At 35.1% G+C, this 21,320-nt stretch overlaps 1 protein-coding gene across 1 annotated transcript in view; it reads right to left on the bottom strand.

The window, feature by feature from the left end:
• The window catches only part of LOC139138178 (glycine dehydrogenase (decarboxylating), mitochondrial-like), a 66,597-nt gene that overhangs the window by 29,383 nt on the left and 15,894 nt on the right, over positions 1–21,320 (bottom strand). The window contains exons 4-6 of the mRNA XM_070706433.1: positions 17,642–17,806; positions 11,760–11,837; positions 7,696–7,843 (exon numbers count right to left, since the gene is read on the bottom strand). Coding sequence (XP_070562534.1) covers positions 7,696–7,843; positions 11,760–11,837; positions 17,642–17,806 — 391 coding nt within the window. The remainder of the gene's footprint in view (positions 1–7,695; positions 7,844–11,759; positions 11,838–17,641; positions 17,807–21,320) is intronic.

Raw genomic sequence — 21,320 nt, forward strand, 5'->3', positions numbered from 1 at the left:
CTTGATATACTTAAATATCTTGCTGCTCAGATTGTGCAAACAGTTAATGTGCTATACCAAAGTACAGATTTTGACCTGCACTTTACAAAATTATGTACACGGTATTTGTTAATTGCTCAAGGGATAAATATTAATCTTTCTTACTGCCCAGATTACATGCATATAGTAGATGACATTCCGATGGATTCCAACCTGCACTTGACAGAATCATATGTCAAATCAACATGATAAAGTCAGTGTTTTCACCAAGACTTGTGATTGCACGAATCCTTCTATCTAATCAAAGCCCTCTTCAAATAATCACTGGTGGAAGGACAAGTAGCACTTCTACAAGGAGTTTTGAGATTATGATTCCACACAGCACTTCATGGTTACTGTCTATGATGTAACATTGTACAGTTGATGTAAATTATTACTGTCTATGAATCATGTAACATCATACAGTTGATGTAATCCACTTCATGGTTACTGTCTATGATGTAACATCATACAGTTGATGTAATCCACTTCATGGTTACTGTCTATGATGTAACATCATACAGTTGATGTAATCCACTTCATGGTTACTGTCTATGATGTAACATCACACAGTTGATCTAATCCACTTCATGGTTACTGTCTATGATGTAACATATGATGTAACATCATACTGTTGATGTAATCCACTTTGTGGTTACTGTCTATGATGTAACATCATACAGTTGATGTAATCCACTTCATGGTTACTGTCTATGATGTAACATCATACAGTTGATGTAATCCACTTCATGGTTACTGTCTATGATGTAACATCATACAGTTGATGTAATCCACTTCATGGTTACTGTCTATGATGTAACATCATACAGTTGATGTAATCCACTTCATGGTTACTGTCTATGATGTAACATCATACAGTTGATGTAATCCACTTCATGGTTACTGTCTATGATGTAACATCATACAGTTGATGTAATCCACTTCATGGTTACTGTCTATGATGTAACATCATACAGTTGATGTAATCCACTTCATGGTTACTGTCTATGATGTAACATATGATGTAACATCATACTGTTGATGTAATCCACTTCATGGTTACTGTCTATGATGTAACATCATACAGTTGATGTAATCCACTTCATGGTTACTGTCTATGATGTAACATATGATGTAACATCATACAGTTGATGTAATCCACTTCATGGTTACTGTCTATGATGTAACATCATACAGTTGATGTAATCCACTTCATGGTTACTGTCTATGATGTAACATCATACAGTTGATGTAATCCACTTCATGGTTACTGTCTATGATGTACATATGATGTAACATCATACAGTTGATGTAATCCACTTCATGGTTACTGTCTATGATGTAACATATGATGTAACATCATACTGTTGATGTAATCCACTTCGTGGTTACTGTCTATGATGTAACATCATACTGTTGATGTAATCCACTTCATGGTTACTGTCTATGATGTAACATCATACAGTTGATGTAATCCACTTCATGGTTACTGTCTATGATGTAACATTGTACAGTTGATGTAAATGATTACTGTCTATGAATCATGTAACATCATACAGTTGATGTAATCCACTTCATGGTTACTGTCTATGATGTAACATTGTACAGTTGATGTAAATTACTGTCTATGAATCATGTAACATCATACAGTTGATGTAATCCACTTCATGGTTACTGTCTATGATGTAACATTGTACAGTTGATATAAATGATTACTGTCTATGAATCATGTAACATCATACAGTTGATGTAATCCACTTCATGGTTACTGTCTATGATGTAACATTGTACAGTTGATATAAATGATTACTGTCTATGAATCATGTAACATCATACAGTTGATGTAATCCACTATATGTAGCCACAGTAAAGTCATACACACTTCCTATCTGCAGAAGGTTATGATACAGATGAAAGACTATCAACTAGAGTTTGCCTCTAGATTATAAAACTCTGTTGGAACTAAAATGAATGAAGTTTGAATGATTTGTGTAGGCTTTTTGACAGTTACAGGATGGAAGAAATAAAGAAACAGGAATGCCTTCTATTTGACATTTGATCAATACTATAACCAAAATGTGCATACCTTATATTTTTGTAATTTGTTACAGTGATTATTCCCCCTTAATCAGAACCAAATCACCCTAATTTTTCACCCAGGGGTGAAATTCTCCTCCCCCACCCTTTGTGACAGAAACCTGTAGAAAACACCCTAAAGTAATAAATAGAACCTTTAATACAAACTTGATATTTTTTACATAATATTCCACAGCTTGTCAATGCCGGTTGCCTTCTACTGGTGTATGCAACTTTTATTATGTATGCCCTCACTTTATAATTCAAACCAATCTGATATGTGAAATTACCATTCTACTCACATACTTGACATCACTCTAACATGACCTGTGACCTTTTTGATGGAACTACCATTACTTTTACCCTTTTCAAAATGCACTCATGTCAAAAATATGAACTTTGAAAGACTTTCTAATTCCAGAAACGTTTCCTGAAAATGTCATTAATTCTAGATTCCATAATTAATGAACAGAATGGAATTAGATCTCTGAATTTGTCAAAAACAATCACTTTTCTTTCTTTAATTTACTTGTTTCAGATGACTATGACCATTTTATTGATAAATTTATTTTTCTCACATCCATTTTGCATCCAGTGGGGGTTAACTTGAGGAAAGTTACAAATTATTTATACTCCAGTATTCAATGTACGCAATATAGACATGCATAATGTATGAGCGACTTACTTTGTGTTTTATATCAGCATTAAAATTTCATGTTGGGTGAGAGAACTGTCCTGGCTTACAGATAAACCTTGCAGGTACATGTAGATATATTTTCTAGCACAGCATTAAACCTTCAAGCACAAAAGTCAATTTTTATTGCCTTTAAAAAACAACCCAGTAAATTTTTTTCAGATTTTTGTCAAAATTTTGATATAAAACTGTAGCTGACGAATGGGATGTCCATTTGGTCAAAAATTATCAAAAATTACAAAAAAAATTCAAGGGAAATGTAAAATGAAGCACTAATAGTTTGGTGGGAAAAGCACTCAAAGGTTTAAAGCTAAAAGTACCATTTATAGAGATACTCTGTACAGTGTTATCATCTTTTTCCCTCTCACTGGTCTGACACCATGTCAGTTGTCTTTACCCTTTCACTCCATTTCCCTCTCTAGAGGATCAACTTTACCACAGAAAAGAATGGGATTGGTTCAAACCATGTTGGTGACAGGGTAACACTGGATATTTTTCACCGAGAATACACTTTTTGTTTTCAGTCAAAAAAATTCCAAATTTCAAAATATATTTTACAACCAATGCATATAGCAATATTTCTAAGTGTTGACACGCCAATGTCCTAATCATTAGACACAAGGTGTCTCTATGTTGCATTTAAGGATCACACCTCTACACCTCTTGTGTCATTACAAACGTTGTCAGATCGATGAAAACCTGTGCGTGTAGTGGCCTTCCTGTTTCTAGCTTTCTCCAGCTCTCTCTCTTTCTCCCAAACAGTCTAAGGGACTTTGTCAGCCAGTCATAATTTTCCCACATAACTTGATTAGTCTGGAAAATCCATTGAGTATACACACGGCACAATCCGACATACCCTGAGGCAAAGAGCACTAGCATTTCAAGGGACCAGTAGCTGTGGCTTTTTGATATTCAAAAGGCAGTGGATTGTAAATTGATTGCCTCAGCTTCTCTCTACACATCTACATGTTATCCTTCTCCGCTACATTCAACCCTGCCTCTCATTCACTCATAAAGAGGGACACGTCAAAGACATTATAGATGAATGATCAGGGCAGGGTAGGCAAGTAACTACAACACCATATTACAGTAAAGAAAAGCAAAAATTGCGGACAAATTAATTGCTTTGCATACATTCCGCATTAAATATTACCCCTGATTGCCCCCATACATTGAATGAACATCTCCATATACGTAAATTAACGATACATGTATTTGAGAATTATGATGGGATATTTTGATTGCTAATGACTAAATAAATTTGACATCAGTTTAAACAGTGTTCCTTTGCTTTGGAGAGGCATACCTGTTTGATGGCTAAAACAAGAATATCCCTTTATCAGTGTATTATTAATTCAAGTCCTGGTGGGCAGCCCCTGCCATCCATGGTCATCCTTAAGGTATTATGTGCCTTGAAAATGAAAGATTTTAAAACTTTTGCTCAAACTTTCCTCAAGGAATCTTTCAACTCTCCTCTTTCAAAATCACAAATAAAAATTTGGGGTCACCGTGCAAATTTTGGTACTGGAGAAAAAATTACCCAATATTTACTGTTATCTGAAATTCAAAATGGCCGCCATTCCTATCTTAACTCTATGGAGAAAAATATATTTTATGATTTTCAAAAAAATTAAGATGGTGAAAAGTTTTGTTACTCCAAGGGCTTTAAAATGAACCCATACAAGTAGTAGATCAGAAAAGAATTGTAAAAGTTTGAGAGTCTGAATCTCTGTCCCCGAGGTGCAGTCTATCTTAAAAGTAAGGCATTTTACAAATGCTTGGAATTAAACAATTAAATCTTGGAAGCTGGGCAGGGGTTTTGAGAATGCTAACATGCACACTTTTTATTCACATATGAAATTTGACCATTTTCAGATTTTCAATAACATGCACGCTTTTTACCTAAAATTCTGTGCTTTGACAGCAAAGCTTCATATTACTTTTTAAAAGAAGCAACATGACTGTGCATATTTTTAAGAAACAATTTTCCCTCCAGTTTTGGTCACATGCTCCAACACTTTTAAGCAAGGAGTGTGTACATATATTCTTGTCACAGAAATACACAAACCTTCCAAGTGCTTTGAATGAAAGTACAATTGCAGCTTGCTGCAGTACATCTCCCATGAAATTAGAATTTTTACCTTTTTACATTCTCTCATAAAGTTCTATGGAACATAAATAATACACATGTCTAGGTAATTTGAGTATCTGTCATAAAGCCATTTATCCCTTATGTAAATACATTGTCTCATAAAGTTACATAGGATATAAATAATAAATGTCTATGGCTATTACTGGCTATATGGAAAGCTTGAGTATTCTCAATATGCTAATTAAAATAGGAATGATAAGCTTCAGATTTTTTGAAATATGCATGCACATGATATGAATGAATGCTTTAACAATCTCAAGGCCATCAAATCTGACATTACAGCTTGATACCTGCCAAGTCCATATTTCACCATCAGGTCAAGATGGTTAAAATTAATGAAACACAACATATTCCGTATGATGTATTTTAACATAATGCTGTACATTTGAAGGCTGTTGAAAACATAATACTGTAAAGTTGATTTTTTTTGGAAAAAGATGCTATAACATACCAAGCCAAGTGAGTGAAAATACGTCATGTTTTGGCTCAATACAGCTTTTCACTGACTTGGCTGATGGGGAAGTGGTACAGTTATTACTGTCTGGCAGGAAAGGGTTACAGCTTGATATATGATCAAGTATAACCCTGAGATAAATATCGGATGAAGACTGGGCTATTTCCCTGGGAAATGGTTGTTTATTTCAGTGATAGGAGAGATCTGAAACACAATACCTAGCTCATTACAGGTGGACAATTGAAATGTGATTTGATAGCCCAGGTAACAATTTTACATACGGTAAAAGTCTGTCAAATTCCATCTATTTCATGATACCTTTACCAGACTGATTTAAAGAGAAGCTCTCTATATCTATCCAATGCATCACAAGTTTCAAGTTACTTCATGATAGATATTTCTACATTGGAGTAGTATCATCAGACACCCTACGGAGTTCATCACACACACTCTAAAAGAGCACACAATATCCAATTAGGAAAAAACCATTTTAATAAGGGGGGACTCCAATCATAAGGGCATACGATGGACTTTTCTTCATAAAATCAGCCATGAAAGCAACTTTCTATATTTAACAGACCAGCACAGCAGCTACACGAACAATTACATTTTTTAAATTTTTCTTTGTGGTGCATGCAGACAGCAATTGTCCAGATACATGTACATCTAACAGCTTTTGTCAACCTATGTGTGATATGATGGGAAAATTTGACACTAAAAAGGAGATGCTACATGTATTGAGCTATTAAGCAACACATATGACATTGTACTGCTATCAGATACTTGACCATACACTATTAGTTTCTGTAAGACATGATCCACGTTCCTTTAGAGCTGGGATATACTTGGCTGAACAAAATCCCAGAACCTATTGAAAATTCAAGGCCGATAATGTAAACTTTTTTGTAACACTTTTCCTGTCTAATATTGGATAACAATCTCCTGGTACTCATTTCTCATGAGCAAAGACAAATACTCTGTATTTGAACACTGAACAACAGTGCTCCAAGACATCGTCTTATTTCAAAGGTCAAACATTAGAAAATGTTTTTAGACAACTCATAATCAAAACTGATTGAGCATAAAGTGCCTTGTACTGGCTTTACCCTGCTGAGATCTGCTGTAATTTATTTCAAATAATGTGACTGAGTATAACACAAGTGACAGCTACAAAAATCAAGATGGATTTGCCACTCTCAGTCAAGATCATTGGATTGCCGCCACCTTCAAATTAACTGTTTTTCCCCTAAGATTGTGTCTATCTAATAGATCACTCTCCCTGGACCCTACAGCTAATTCACTTAAACTAGAGTAATGACTTTTTTCTTCACGACACTTTACCGTGTGAAAACCAAACACATGCAAGACAGGTTTTCATTACCATGTCAGTGCCAATATAGCAGTAATTTCTTTCATTATAATGACAAGTCTGATAAAGTATATAACGGCATCTTCCTGCCTGTGTTATATTAGATTAATTGGAGGCAATAATAATACATATCATGATAAATGATTAGAAATTTACAGACAAGTTACAGATATCTCAATTTTAGCATAATACTAGATGAGCTGCAAGTCAAAAATCAGTATTTCATACCTATTACTTTCGAAGGTCAAAGATTGTTTCCTGATACATGCGTGTACTTTTTTATCGTAACTACTTTTTGCCTCCAGCAATATATTTGAAAGGATCACTACAATGTATTTTATGGGAGAAAATCTGAAATTTATTTTAATATTACTCAAATACTACAATGTGCTCTCTAAATATTATGTTGCAAAGGCACACGATACAATATTATTTCAGGTTTGCCTAATTAAGACCAAAAGAACAATGTCATTGTTACTGTGATGATTCACTGATAATGAACCTTTGAGAATGCATATTGTCACTTAGGGTTCAAATTATGGTGATTAATTTCAGTCATGTGACTTGTCACATGACTGATCAGGTATACCAGGTTGCTGTACATGCATATCCAGGGCCGACATCAGACCAGCTCATTCAATTTTAATTTATTTATGTATTCATTGATGTATTTATTTTGTTATTTATTTAATCACTAAATCAAGCAAATGCTTAATTACAGAATGAGATACCTGGCATCTATCATCCACTACCCACTGTAGCAATGTGCAGCGAGTGCTTTGGTCAAGGACAGAATGCCACAAATCCAGTTTCCATCTGTGGACAGTGAGTCTGGCAAGCTACCTACTGTGTCATAATGCCTTGTAACATCAATTACGATTATCATCATTAACTGATATTGAAGATGGTATGCAAATATTTTGATTGCTTACCCCGTGAGCATGTGCAGAGTCGACTAATTCTGTGAAGTCAATGATGTCACCGTTCGTGTCTGGGTACTGGAAGAGAACACCAGAAAAGTCACGGTTGCTAAAATCCATGTCCTTGAAATCTGCCGTCACAACTTCAACACCAATAGACCTAACAAAATAAAACACATAATGATGTAAAAACTTAGTACCTGGAATGAACAGAGATGTGACACCTGTGATTTATAAGTTATTTAGGCTGGTGTAAATGCATTAAATAAATGTTTGGAATATAACATTCCATTTTGACATGCATGCACCATAATTCTATGGTTACAGTACACACTCATTTAACCCTCTTTCTACCATTCTCCATAGACAAGCCATAGAAATAAATACCACTTCAATGGGAGAAAGAGGATTTTAATTCTTTGATGGCAAGTGGTTGGTTGACAATGTGCTGTAATGCCATGAAATTTGTACTGCTAAATTCAAAAAATCTAGTATTTTGAATTTGCAATATAACCATTGAAAGTTTTACATTAAAATATGAAAGCCAATGGAGAACAATTATCCCATTGAAATTTGATCATGTCAATATACTGATTCTAATCAGAGAGAGATCTGGTTCATCTGTTTATCTCTAAAGTCTATCATTTGTATTCCAAAGCAAATCTAGTTCTCATTAGGTAAATTGTCATCAATTAGGTCAATTGAGATATCCGTGGGGAATTGTTTCAACCAGCCATGCATGAAATGACAGCTCATTATGATATACAATTATCTGATGCAATAAATTGATAATTTCTTTGATTTGGTAAAAATGATATATGGGATCTTCTTTGTTTTGCAGTGAACGAAGATTGGAGAGTTTTTTATCATTGCAGTGACCAAAACATGATGTGCATTTAGCCCCAAATGGTTTGTTTCTCTCGGGTCTACATCAGTCTTGTAAAACAGATTGTTTTTGGAGCAACTCACAGGCCTTTGAAAAATGAGTGTATGTTGTTACTGTCATGGCCACTGGATATCTGTATACAGTTTCACAGTATTACGAGAAGTACATGTACTGTGTATGTTAACCACTGCAATGTTGTAAATGAGGTAATTTCATGCTTGGCTCTTGTTGGGTCATCGTTGAAAAATTCAGCATTCAGAAAAGCAACTTACACAAAAAGAGATGCAGTCGCACAGCTGGGAAAAATGGGACAGATTTAGTAAAGCCGCCACCAGTCTTTTATTACTCAGTAACAAGAAAATATATAAAATCTCTCCTATCACTAAAACAATTATTCTGTAGGGCCTTACCAATGTCAAAATTCACATGATGAAAATGCTTCATGAATTAATCATTAGTTTTGTTTTAAGATATCAAATCATATGACTGTGCAGCTAATGTTTCAATACCAGTATACGTACTGTGTATCTTATTATCTTGTCTAACTTCATAATTTATGAATGCTAATCAGAACTGCCTTGCAGGGTTTCCCGTTCACACATCTGTCTTTTTTAATTAATTATACATCGATATTCCACAATGTGTGCAACAACATACTCTACACAAACTGTGCATTAGACTACACAAACTGTGTCATTTTTTTGATGAAAGACACATGATGTATAATTGTTTGAGCAAATCTTCATTTTCTAAAAACCTGACTTATGTGAATCCAGTTCAGTATTCTCCTAAGCTTGTCAAAATCAGAGGGACAGTCAATTTACATAAGGATCATACTTTGTATATTCTTTTGTCATGCAATACCCCCCCCCCCCCCCCCCGGGTATATATGTTTTTGTATGGTCATTACATGTAACAAATAGAGTTGGGGTCGGACCCTTCAAAATCCCCCTGAGGAGAACCCTGCAGTTATTTGGTACAGTACTATAACTATGACTACCAGATCTACAATGAGTCACTGTACAGTTTTGATTGCAGCAAATTGAGCACTTTGTGAGAGAGAGAGAAAAATAGATACTGCATGCATTCACACACTGTGTAATCCTCTATTTTCCAAGGATGCATGTAGAGTGCATCAATGCTTTCCCAAACTCTTATCAGATTCAAACATTAGACACTGGGTTATCTGTCATTTTTTTCCCAAATTCAAACATCTAGAACGGAAGCCAGTAATCTCTGTGCTAATGATTGCCATTCGTGCAGCAAATTAATTTATGTTGGAATGGAAAATAAAATACATGTGATTTGTCGCGGTAGTCAATCATGTACCAAAGACATCGTCTATGAATACTATCGGCTTGGTAAGTGACAGTGATAAATTGCAAAGACACGTACACTACATAATGCGATAATTTTATTGAAAAATTCTGCATTTCAAGGTAAACATCATACAATGATAATTCTCTTCTCCTGAATGCAACATTGCTAGTCTGAGATATTCATTTGGATTTGTCCGTAAGATCATATTGACCATGGATATTTTGAGTAGTCCCTGCGGAGTCTGAGGGAGATAGGTGTCTCTGTCATCAGAAAGTGAGAGATTCGTATCTGCGATGTCAATCAGAAAAGGGAGATCAGCGTCGTCAAATGTTCAACCTGAGAACGATTGTGTCGCGTAATTAACGGCTTTGATGTGTGGATCAATGTAATCATTAAACTCTGTGAACAGGTAAAGTGGAATTCTCTGCCTTGGGGGAATGCTACAGATGAAAGAAGTACAAGTATCTGGATTGGAATTGAATACATGAGATGATGAATGGCGCAGTCAATGGCAGCCTATGGGTATTAATGAGTGTGGACTTTTACTGTGTAAATAGAAATACAAGGATTACCATTTTCAGGGATTTTTTTTTCTATCAAATCAAATACAAATCTCAAGGGCAGAAAAATTCAGTAAATGAAATTTTCAGCCAGAAAATCCAGTGATACTAAAGAATTATTGAAACAATCAAGATTCCTAACCTCCCTCAGAGACTTTAAACTTTTTGAAGGTAGTTTTTCAACATCGCTGTGATTAATTCATAATTAAAGTGAACATAGTCTTTTTTTGTAACATATTCTAAACATCCTTTACCAACTACAAATATTTGACCTTGCCCTCTTGGTGTGGACGGAGAAAAATCGATATAAACCTGCACGCACATTTTTCCAGAAGTTTGAAATTTGAAGGACAAGTGAATTTTCAGTTTCAAAGATTGATCTTTCTTTACTTTCACTCCCGAAAGCTGTGCGAGTGAGGTTTGTTTGAGGGGATTTGTAGAGTGTTCAAACACAAATGAGTGCACACACCCTAGTGGCTCTGTGTAATCACTTGCACATGGCTTCCTAGAATAGCATCAATCAGAATGGTGACTAACTTTCAAAACGTGTTCACATCAAGACCACAAACTTTTTCCCCAAAATCTTGATTTTGTCACTTTCACCCATATTTGCAGGGCCGAATACAGACTGTTGGCTTTGAACAAGATGTTCAAGAAATATTACATTTTCAAAAAGACAGCCACTAAAAGAATTTTATAATGCACAGCTGTGCTGTGAGTGTAAAGACACATCATTCATATGTACAGAGAGAGAGAGAGAGAGAGAGAGAGAGAGAGAGAGAGAGAGAGAGAGAGAGAGAGAGATGTGTGTGTGTGATCTACTGTAGATATGCATTCAGTAATGGCCTCTGGAAGAAAATCTTTTCAAGCTGTGAAACCTTGCAGTCAAGGTTTTCAATGAACTCAGGTTTCAAATGAGGCACTAGTGGAAACACACCCACTGCCCATTAAGCATTCCAAAGAATCAAGGGCCCAGAAAACTGCCGAGGCGCACACAAATATTGGGGTCGGAAAACATCAAACACTAGCTCTTTGATTGTAAAGCAGCGTAAAAGAGCGGAAGAGGGGGTTCATCATCAGGATATCCTTACAAGAGGCAGCTGACGTGACCTGTAACAATTTTCATGCAACTTTCATACAATTAGGCAACACGGAACAGCATACTCCCTGGGCTCTTTATCAGTTTATCTGTTATGTTGTCAAGGCAACTTGGGTGCTTAATGCAAATCGTCATGGAAACTGATGCAAATAAAAGACAGAGTGGCAGTTTTCTTTTTTCTTATCTGATGTACCATGTAGCAATTACTTACGAAGCCCTGGTGTTGACAACAGCCTGAGTCTGTGGATGCAGCCTGGTGTCCATGTAGAACCTCCTGCGTTTGTTGTGTCTGAAAAAGAGAAGAATCAAAGACATGACATCCCCATTAGTGCTAATTTCCTGTCAAGTCTGAATTCAGTCTATTTTTATCTAATCCGCTGCATGACTATATGCCACAGATGTATTTTGCTGTGTGTGAAGAGAAGTCGGGGCAAAGTTTAAAGGAAGCTCAGCAAATGACGTGAAAGTGAATGAATTCATCATATTGTGCCAGGTTTCCTGATCAAAAGATACTGTTGCTATAAATATACAAAATTATCAAACATACATTGTATCGCGCTCAAGAATACATCATCGTCCATTTTCTGTTTTGTTCAAGGAAGTTAAAGTCAGAGGAAATCAGTGCATCTCATCTAGGATTTTATAATGATTTAGAGGAAGAAGTTGGCAGACATATGTGTAGATATCATTCATAAATGTCATCATATCAAGTCAATATAGTTTGGCAAAGTTTAATACTAATAGAATTTTGTTTGGAGAGAATCAGAGGAAATATGGTCAGTAGCTTTCTGTTATATTTTGCTCTCTTATAGACACCAAATACCAGCCTTTGTCTTTGAACTAACCAGTGGAACATGGTTTCTTCCAAGTTTCCAATAAAACAAAACATCTTTGATAACTGTTACGTATCGCTGTGACGACACTTCAATATTGAATACATCTTTCAATGCAAACCAGTTTATGAACCCTTCTGGTCAAGTGACAAACTGTACAAATATGTGCAAGCCAAGGTGCCAAGGAGAGCTGTACTGTACAACACACCATCACAGAGTTCAAGTCAGGGAGTAAAAATCACCACCTACATGTATGTACATGTCTAAGCAAGACTGTTAGAGAAGTGAGAGGAAATTGTCTTTCTATGTGCTCTCAGTGCTCTTCTAGTAAACAAAAATACATCATATATCATGTACATGACATGTTTAACACTAAATTGATGCGATAGCACGGGATGAACCTATCAGAAACAAACCAGTAGATCAATCTTCCATCTCAGTTTCTATAGTGACTGACTCCCAATGAAACACTCTAATAACAGGTAGTTTCTTAGAAAACTGACTCCAAATTTATAATACATTGACATCATTATTTGCATCTCTTTATTGCACTGGTATCTGTTATTCATGGACACGGCAACGATAAAAGCTGACAGGTTGGCTGACCATCAAAATATCAAATCAAATAAAGCCAGTTTTCATTAATGCTGTCAAGGCCTCTCATACTTGCAATATTGAAGATTGTTCCTCTTTGCCAAAGGGACTATTTACTTTCAAAGAATTAATTGAGATTTTTTTAATACAACAAGGGTGTTTCAATTTTGAAGGTTTTTTTCATGAAAGAGTGTTTACATTGTAACCTTCGTAATATTTTAATTGCATTTCTGTTACACAAAGGCTGCGGTAGCCATGAAGAAAGATTATTGCCTGTACCGTTTATGTTTTCACTGTTGACAAAAGAACTTTCCATTGATATCATAAATGCACCATTGTATTAGCATTATAACTGTCAAAACTTCAATATATGATTATTAACATCCAATTTCCCTGTGTTTGATTATTATTAAACTCTGTTTTGTAAGACAACATTGGCTTATACTGAAAAATCAATACTTGTGCTACTCTGTTTCCAGCATGGACAACTTAATACTTGTCTAGTTGCTTCATAGGCAAGACAAGTTTTACAAAATGTACCTGCACATTACTCCCAGGATGCATTGCGAACAATGTGACTTTGAAATTATTAGTCTTAGGTTCCAATCTGGATTGGTAAAGTTTCCTTGATTTTGTAGCATCATGATCAACAAATTTTCAAGTCTAACTAACATAAATCATGGACAACTTGGATGTTATGTTTAATATCCTGCACTTACACAGCCAACCATTGCTAAAAAAACATCAATAGTAGGCTAGGTTTTTTGTAAATACATTATGTGGACCTTTGAGAGAATTTGTAAAAAAGTTTCAGGTCAATTTCAAAGCCTCAAATTACATTCTGTGAAACATTTATAAGTGAGCTAGTATGTTGGCAAATTTTGTTGGTTATATGGGAAATATATCTTTATGTGAACAATAATTTATTTGCATTCTGAACACATTATTCTCGATCTGTATTGGCTTCTACAAATATATGCCAAGTTTAACACCATGGTACTACTTCACTTAGCAAATCAAAAATGCACAAAAGGATGTTCAGTTTCAAATATACATTTACACGTAGACATCACTGACACCTTAATTGAATTGGTCTATCTTTGGCATTTTGAATGAGTATACTGTCATGGCTTTCAAAAGAAATATACATGTACCGGGGCAGGCAGAAATGAACTTGATGATGACGCTGGCTGACTGGCAGATGAACTGATATTGACCGCCACGGGAAAAAAGTGAGAGTAGGATTCTATCTTTCACAAACGCATGATGGAAAGATTGCATCTCCATCACCATGATGCAACTAACCACACATAGACATTCAAGCACACAAGATGCCAATATTGTTATTGATCTGCAACACTCTGACAGAAATAATTTTGAACATCCACTGCGCAGTATTTCCCCCTTTACCTGCCAGACAGTATCACTTCCCCATCAGCCAAGTCAGTAAAAGGCGGTATTGAGCCAAAACATTACGTACTTTCACCCACTTGAATTGGTCTGTTTTAGCATCTTTTGTCCAAAAACATCAAGTTTACAGTATTTTTGTTTTCAACAGCTTTCAAATGTACAGTATTATGTTAAAATACACCATATGGAATACATGTATGTTGTGTTTCATTAATTTTAACCATCTTGACCTGGTGGTGAAATATGGACTTGGCAGGAAAAGGTTTACAGAGGAAATGAACAGACTACACCTGTCTCTGTCATTCATCACACGTAAATGATACCTTGACACATGTTATGATCAAATACACTCATCTTTCAGGATCACATTGTACGTTGAGTAGGACACTCAAATATCAGGATAACACCATTCTCTCCAGAGTAGAATTCAGAACAGTCCTTGTCAATCAAAAATCTGAACTCTTGAACAAATTATCACACAGTCCAAACACGCATTTCAACCAGCAAAGGACTGAAATATTTTGAAAAGCCAGACCACACCTGTCCCCAAGGCACATTCTGCACCGTGTGAACTTTCCAGTGAAAACACTAAATTTTATGATTTATTTTACATCAGACAATCTAATCAAGCTGTGAAGTTAATGAGATGGAAATTGCTGCCACATTGACGACTTTTTTATAGACTTGCGGAGAAAAGAATGTAGACATGTAATCACATTTAGTATGCATGAAGATGAGCAATTTGAATTCCACGGAATAATTCTTTTCCCTGAAAACAACAGCCCCTGTGCCATTACAAACTCACAGCCACATGCAAGTCAATTATATTTTACTGTGGGAGAGTGTGTACACATGTACAAGCAAGTATTTAATGTTGAAATGGATTATCACTTGTGTTGCATTCAGAATGAGCAATTGCAATGTACATGTAATGGGTGTTTATTACGGAAATGGATTTCCTGAAACCAGATGAAAGGTGACTAGCAATACCGTAATTTTAATCGTAATAGTGAGAATGTTAAACTTGCAATTTTGCAGGAAAAGCTTGTGCAATCAGAATGTACCAACAATGTATTTAATTAAAGGTGTTCATTGTACAATAACACTTGCAATAGATAAAATGAAACATTCTCTAACAATATGTAGTACCTTTTTTTACGTTTTAATATCCCTATGCATTGATACAACTCTGCATTCTATGCAAATGTTCTGTGCGAGTATACATTCTGCCGATGGGTACTGAAACCTGACACCTGACTAACTGAAGATGGAAAAATGGCTTACTTAATATTGCCATCTCATGTTTCACAATACCAAACCAACATCTACCTTGTGCCATACAATGGTCATAGTGTTATTTTTGTCGATACCAATATTTTCTCATTCATCTACAATTTTCTTATGCTGACCTTTAACCCTTTGAGTGCCAAAGTCAAGTTTCGTGCCTTTATAAACTACATATACCTGGGTTCAATTTTATCAGATATCTGTCAAAATTTTGATAAAAAACTGTAGCCGATGAAATGTGATGTCAATTTGGTTCAAAATTATCAAAAATATTACAGAAAAATTCATAAAAATCAGTAAAATGTTGCACTAAATTTTGGTGGGAAAAATTACAGCACTCAAAGGGCTAATCATATGGAATTTTTTTCAAGAGTGTAATAGTAGTGTGCATCTAAATTTTAACAATTTATTCAAAAGGCTAAATATGAATTGGCTTGGTAATATTTGCAAAGACAGAATTTACTCCAATAATGTGGCTGATGAAATCATCCAGTCACCCCAATGCTGAACAGCTGCTTTTCAAGCAAGCTACAACGCTGGCAGCTATAACTGAACCATGATAACTTGTGTGAAACATGAGATCCTTTTGGAGGAAACCGAAAACTTTCTCAGAAAATCAATTTTACAATAATCCAAAATGAAATAATGGAAAGGCAATAACACGAAGGGTTAAATAGCTGCTACGTCTGTATACTTGTACTTTTACAAGAAAAAAAGTCTATATTTTGGGGGAATTGATGTAGATACACTGCCATACAATAAATACCAGACAGGATATGAAAACCATTACCCTGGATCAACAATTATTCATTGCTTGTATTGGATCACGATATTTTGTTCACCTTGCATGCTAGTGGCACTGCATGCAACACAAACAAAACAGTGAGGTGCTCGGATCATTATACTAAATGTACCATGTTATCATATTCCTCTTTACGATCTATCATGCTTTGAGACAAAAAGCATTCACCATTACTGTAAGTTCAGAAATATATGTTGATTGTTTATTACAAAAACATCACTGTCCTTAAAAATTCCACCATGAAGATGAGCACATTAAGTAATTTCTGAGATCAACGGGTACATGAAACAAGATACAATAACTAGTAGAATTTTACGCATGGCCTTCTAAATTTATAAATTTTTGCCCAAATGGATATTATTTGAAAAGGTTGAATGCACACCTGCCCTTACTTTGCAAATTGCTCCATCACTTTTTAGCTCACATTTTCACACACTGGAGCTAACATCCCACTGTCTGTCTGTCTGTCTGTCTGTCTGTCTGACTAACTGTCCCTCTGTTGGTGCAATATCTAAAGAATGGCTAATAGTATTGAATGAAATCTGGTACACAGATTCTGTTTGGGTATGACAAGAACTGATTAGTTTTGGGAGGGTATGGCTTGCATATTTTATGCTTATTTGCATACTTAATAATTTATACACATGTTGAAAGCTACACACATTTTAAATGAGATTTGCTACACATGTTGATTACACTAGGATATATCAGCCGTGAAAGATATTAAAGGGTGACATGAAAAATAATTGTGCATTTGATTATTTGATGAACTTTCTTAATTCAGGATATATATCTGGATTGACACAACCACAAGTTAATGAAACTTGCTATGTACATTAAAGATATCATGATCTAATATTATTGTAAGTCATTTAGCATTTTTACTTCAGCTAATTACTAATTTGCATATTTAATGAACTTTGCTAACTAACAATATATATGAATAGACTTGATCAAAGTTGATGAAACTTATATACTGAAACACGGAAGCATTTTCAGTTCATATCTGGTTTGATAAGTATTAATATTTGTATTCAATGATCTATATCAAGAGCAAGACTGAGTAATTAGTCAAAGAATTATTCATCAGCCATGGAGATTGGTTAAACCATGTGACTTTACATAGGACTGGGTGGTCATCGGCGAATCACAAACCCTGGGTCTTACCTGTAGCAAAGTGCCATGGCTTCAGCAGCAGCTGTGGATTCATCCAAGAGAGATGCATTGGCAATGTCAAGGCCAGTCAGGTCAGTTACCATGGTCTGGTAATTCAGTAAACTTTCCAACCTGCCTTGTGCAACCTCTGGCTGGTATGGTGTGTACTGTGTGGTCCTGAAATCATGAGAAAAAAATTCAATTTTAAATATATATGATTCTGAACAAAGAGTTAGACACGACAATTGCTCAGCAAAACATTGAGAACAATTTCGTGTCCCATCCAAGAGCTTGTCATTATCGCTTTAAGTAAACAGGTTAAAATTTCAAAACCTCTTACATACCAAGTCAAACCTGAAATGGGAGAATTCTCTGTTAAGTATTTTTTTATTAGAACTCTTAAACAGGTTTATTAAATATAAAGTAATCTTGAAAATGTTTGTCACATGCTGAAAATGCATACTCATTCAATGGAAAGACAAATTGGCAAACACACCCTTTAAAAGTTATCTTTGTTTTTATTCAAACGGGATAGAATAGAAAAAATATTTGCAAAAATTTGTGCAGTACTGATCATCAAGGAGGCTGTATCAATACAAACTGAGAGACTTTCTGTATTAACAGGTACAGACATACCCGTATCTAATGGCTACAAGAGGAGTGGTATGGTGTTACTGTTCCTCTGATGGCTTTTCAGCTGTTCTATAACAGTCTCTGACGTTTAGAATAAAAGATGGAAATTGGCAAAAAATATATGACTGTTATTAAAGTAAATTTCAAAAAACCTGCCAGCATGGTGTCTACCTGTAATAACCTGTCCTAGCTGCATGTGATCACGTTTATTTTTGTTGAAATATAATTTTTTTCTATGTTGGCTGCACATGAAGTGCTTACCATAGACTGACATAGTTATACACCTTCTGTACATTTTTCTATTTCCCCATAATGATTTTTTTCTCCTCTTTTTATTTTCTTTCAATAAATGTTCATTCCTGAAATATTTTGTTGATATCTGGGATGTACAGAATTATCATCGTTATTGCATGCATATGTATCCAGGGTACTACATGTACATGATGTCATCACACTCATGTACAGCTACAAAAACATCATATGAGATAGAGTTCCGTGACTTAATTCAGAGATGAGAATGCCTTTCCTTCCTTTTGGACACAATGGAACAGAAGATGACTTTGATGACAAATTTGGCTTCAAGCAACCACTGCCTGCACAAAGTGTTCACACTCAGAACTCCTTAACTGAGGCAAATCCATGGTTTCCATGGCAAAAATGACACTTTGGAAAATAACATAGCTGCTACTTAGATTACTTTAACAACTGAAGTTTTTCACTGCAGCTTGATATGAACTCCTTTGAGGGCCGAGATAAGGAAGTTACCATGGCAACTGCTAAACGTTGCTTGGATATCTCCCTTTAATGGAGATGACAGCTGCTCTCACTGCGGATTCAAAACCTTGAAGACTTGTGGTTTATTAAATGAATTTCTATTCCAGAACATATCCCTATCTCTCCGTGGTGATATGCATATATTCCTTTCATTGTACTCCATAAATGACAAGGTGACTGACATATCACATTATCAGTAATTTTTTTCATTCCCTTTTCAACAGCAAATATCCAGTGAATATAAAACTGACAGCGTAATTGCAATTTATTATAAGCTACCAAGGCCGTCCCAATTTCTTGTCATTGCAGACGACAGTAAAAATGTAAAGGCTAATGACAAATGATCTGAAAGCAAAATCTATTAATGTCTTCAAAATCTTTCATGATACCAGACTTTAGATTAATGAGAATATCTTCCCATAAAATAGAACCATAATGCTTATCTTCTTTAAATATGCACAAACTCTAGCTTTTCGACAACAACGTTGATACCAGGGTATTTTCAGGCTCGAAACAACATTGACATAACAAAATTCATGAATAAAATCAAAATTTGTTGTGATCAGTTACTACCCCAAATGGATGACAGGAAAAAGATGGCAAAAGTAATTGACACTTTTCTGTGTGAAAAATCAATTTGTCTTGTGTACGAGTGAAATATCAATGTTGTCCAACTTCAGGTACTGTACATATGTAGTCATTTGAATAATTATATTGAGGTATAAATGTATACTTGAAGCCCACTGGCTGCAAATTATGGAACATTAATAACACATATACTATTGTTTTGCTGAAATGATTATGGGAGATTGTTTTGTTGAAGTAAAAAGCCTTTTTCATATTTCTTTATATTGTTAATGAATTGAGATATTCTTGTTGATACTAGGAAATTTCAGAATAGCATTATCCGAAGTTAAAGTTGGTGTACATCGATGAAATCGTTGGTTTCCCCAATAATCTATAAACCTCCTTTACTGATCAAATCTTTCTACATTGCAGATTTTCAATGATACTTCATGCAAAATTTCAATCCATCATCATCATCCGAATACACATTGCAGCAGAATGGGAAAGTGAGAAAACTGCAGAACTTTGTGTATTGACAGATAAAGGAGAATAATTTGTATTTACAAAATGATACAATAATGGATATAGCAAGGAATGAAGGCAGTTTTTGTGTTCTCTCATTTGAGATGTATTTTTCCATTTCATACTTTGAATTGCTGTTACAATTACAATGTAAGTGCTGACACAATTCCCTTACACTAAACAGTGAACCAATTCCATTTTGCTTTCTTGAAGACTGCAAGGCAGCCAGACTCTATTTCTTTTGACATTTTCAAGGTGTGATTCAGACAGCAGTGATCCAAATTGAAATGCACAGGATCATCTCAGCACGCTGCAAGAGGCAACGATGAGGCGACACATGTCAGTTTCTGCAGTCCAAACGTGTCTGACAGCTGCTAGATAAAGGTTTAGATCTGGTCTCAGAGAGGATGTGGATCAGATCTTTTCCTGTTTGCAATCTCCCTTCATGTCTGATGGAATCTCTGTGGGTTTTATGGAGACACGAAAGATTTGTTGAGGAAGGTGTACACTACTGCATGTTTGAAAAGCTACAAATGACTGATTTTCTTGGCAGCCAAGTACATGTATACCTTTGCTTGTGTTGTAAAAAAATGTACAAAATCAATAAAATGATATCTTTCAGGTTTACAAATTATTATTTAATTTTTAAAATCCTGTTCAGTGCTTTTATTGTACTGAAAACAATAAGCTTTGTTAAAGTTTACACCGATGAAATGAAAAACAATTTTTTCCTTTGGTATATACAGTATCATTAAAATGAACTTTGAGAAACAGGGCTGCACAATGACTATTTGATATTACATCATTCAGTATCAATAATAATGACCAATGTAGTCAATCTAGATATTTTGTCCCTCAAGCATTTTACTGTCTTATTGTTGAGACAGTTTTCCAGTTTCAAATTAATACACTGATGCAATATTTTGTGCAATGCTCAACTCAATAAATATTTTATTAACACAGAAAGAGCATTGTAGGTCTGCTCATAAAACATAAATTTCTTCTTAATCTAATTTTATTGCAATCTTCTCCAGATAATAGTACTGGTTTGACCTTTGCTAACACAATCATGTAAACAGAATGAGTGTTCTTGGTTCAATAAACTTTAAGGGATTGGATTTTTGAGTGTTTGTTGATGTAATTTTGTGCAAGCTGGATGTAAAACCCTTGCGATGAGTAGTACAAGTCTAATGTC

The sequence above is a fragment of the Ptychodera flava genome, chromosome 8, assembly GCF_041260155.1.
Source record: "Ptychodera flava strain L36383 chromosome 8, AS_Pfla_20210202, whole genome shotgun sequence".
Taxonomy (NCBI): Eukaryota; Metazoa; Hemichordata; class Enteropneusta; family Ptychoderidae; genus Ptychodera; species Ptychodera flava.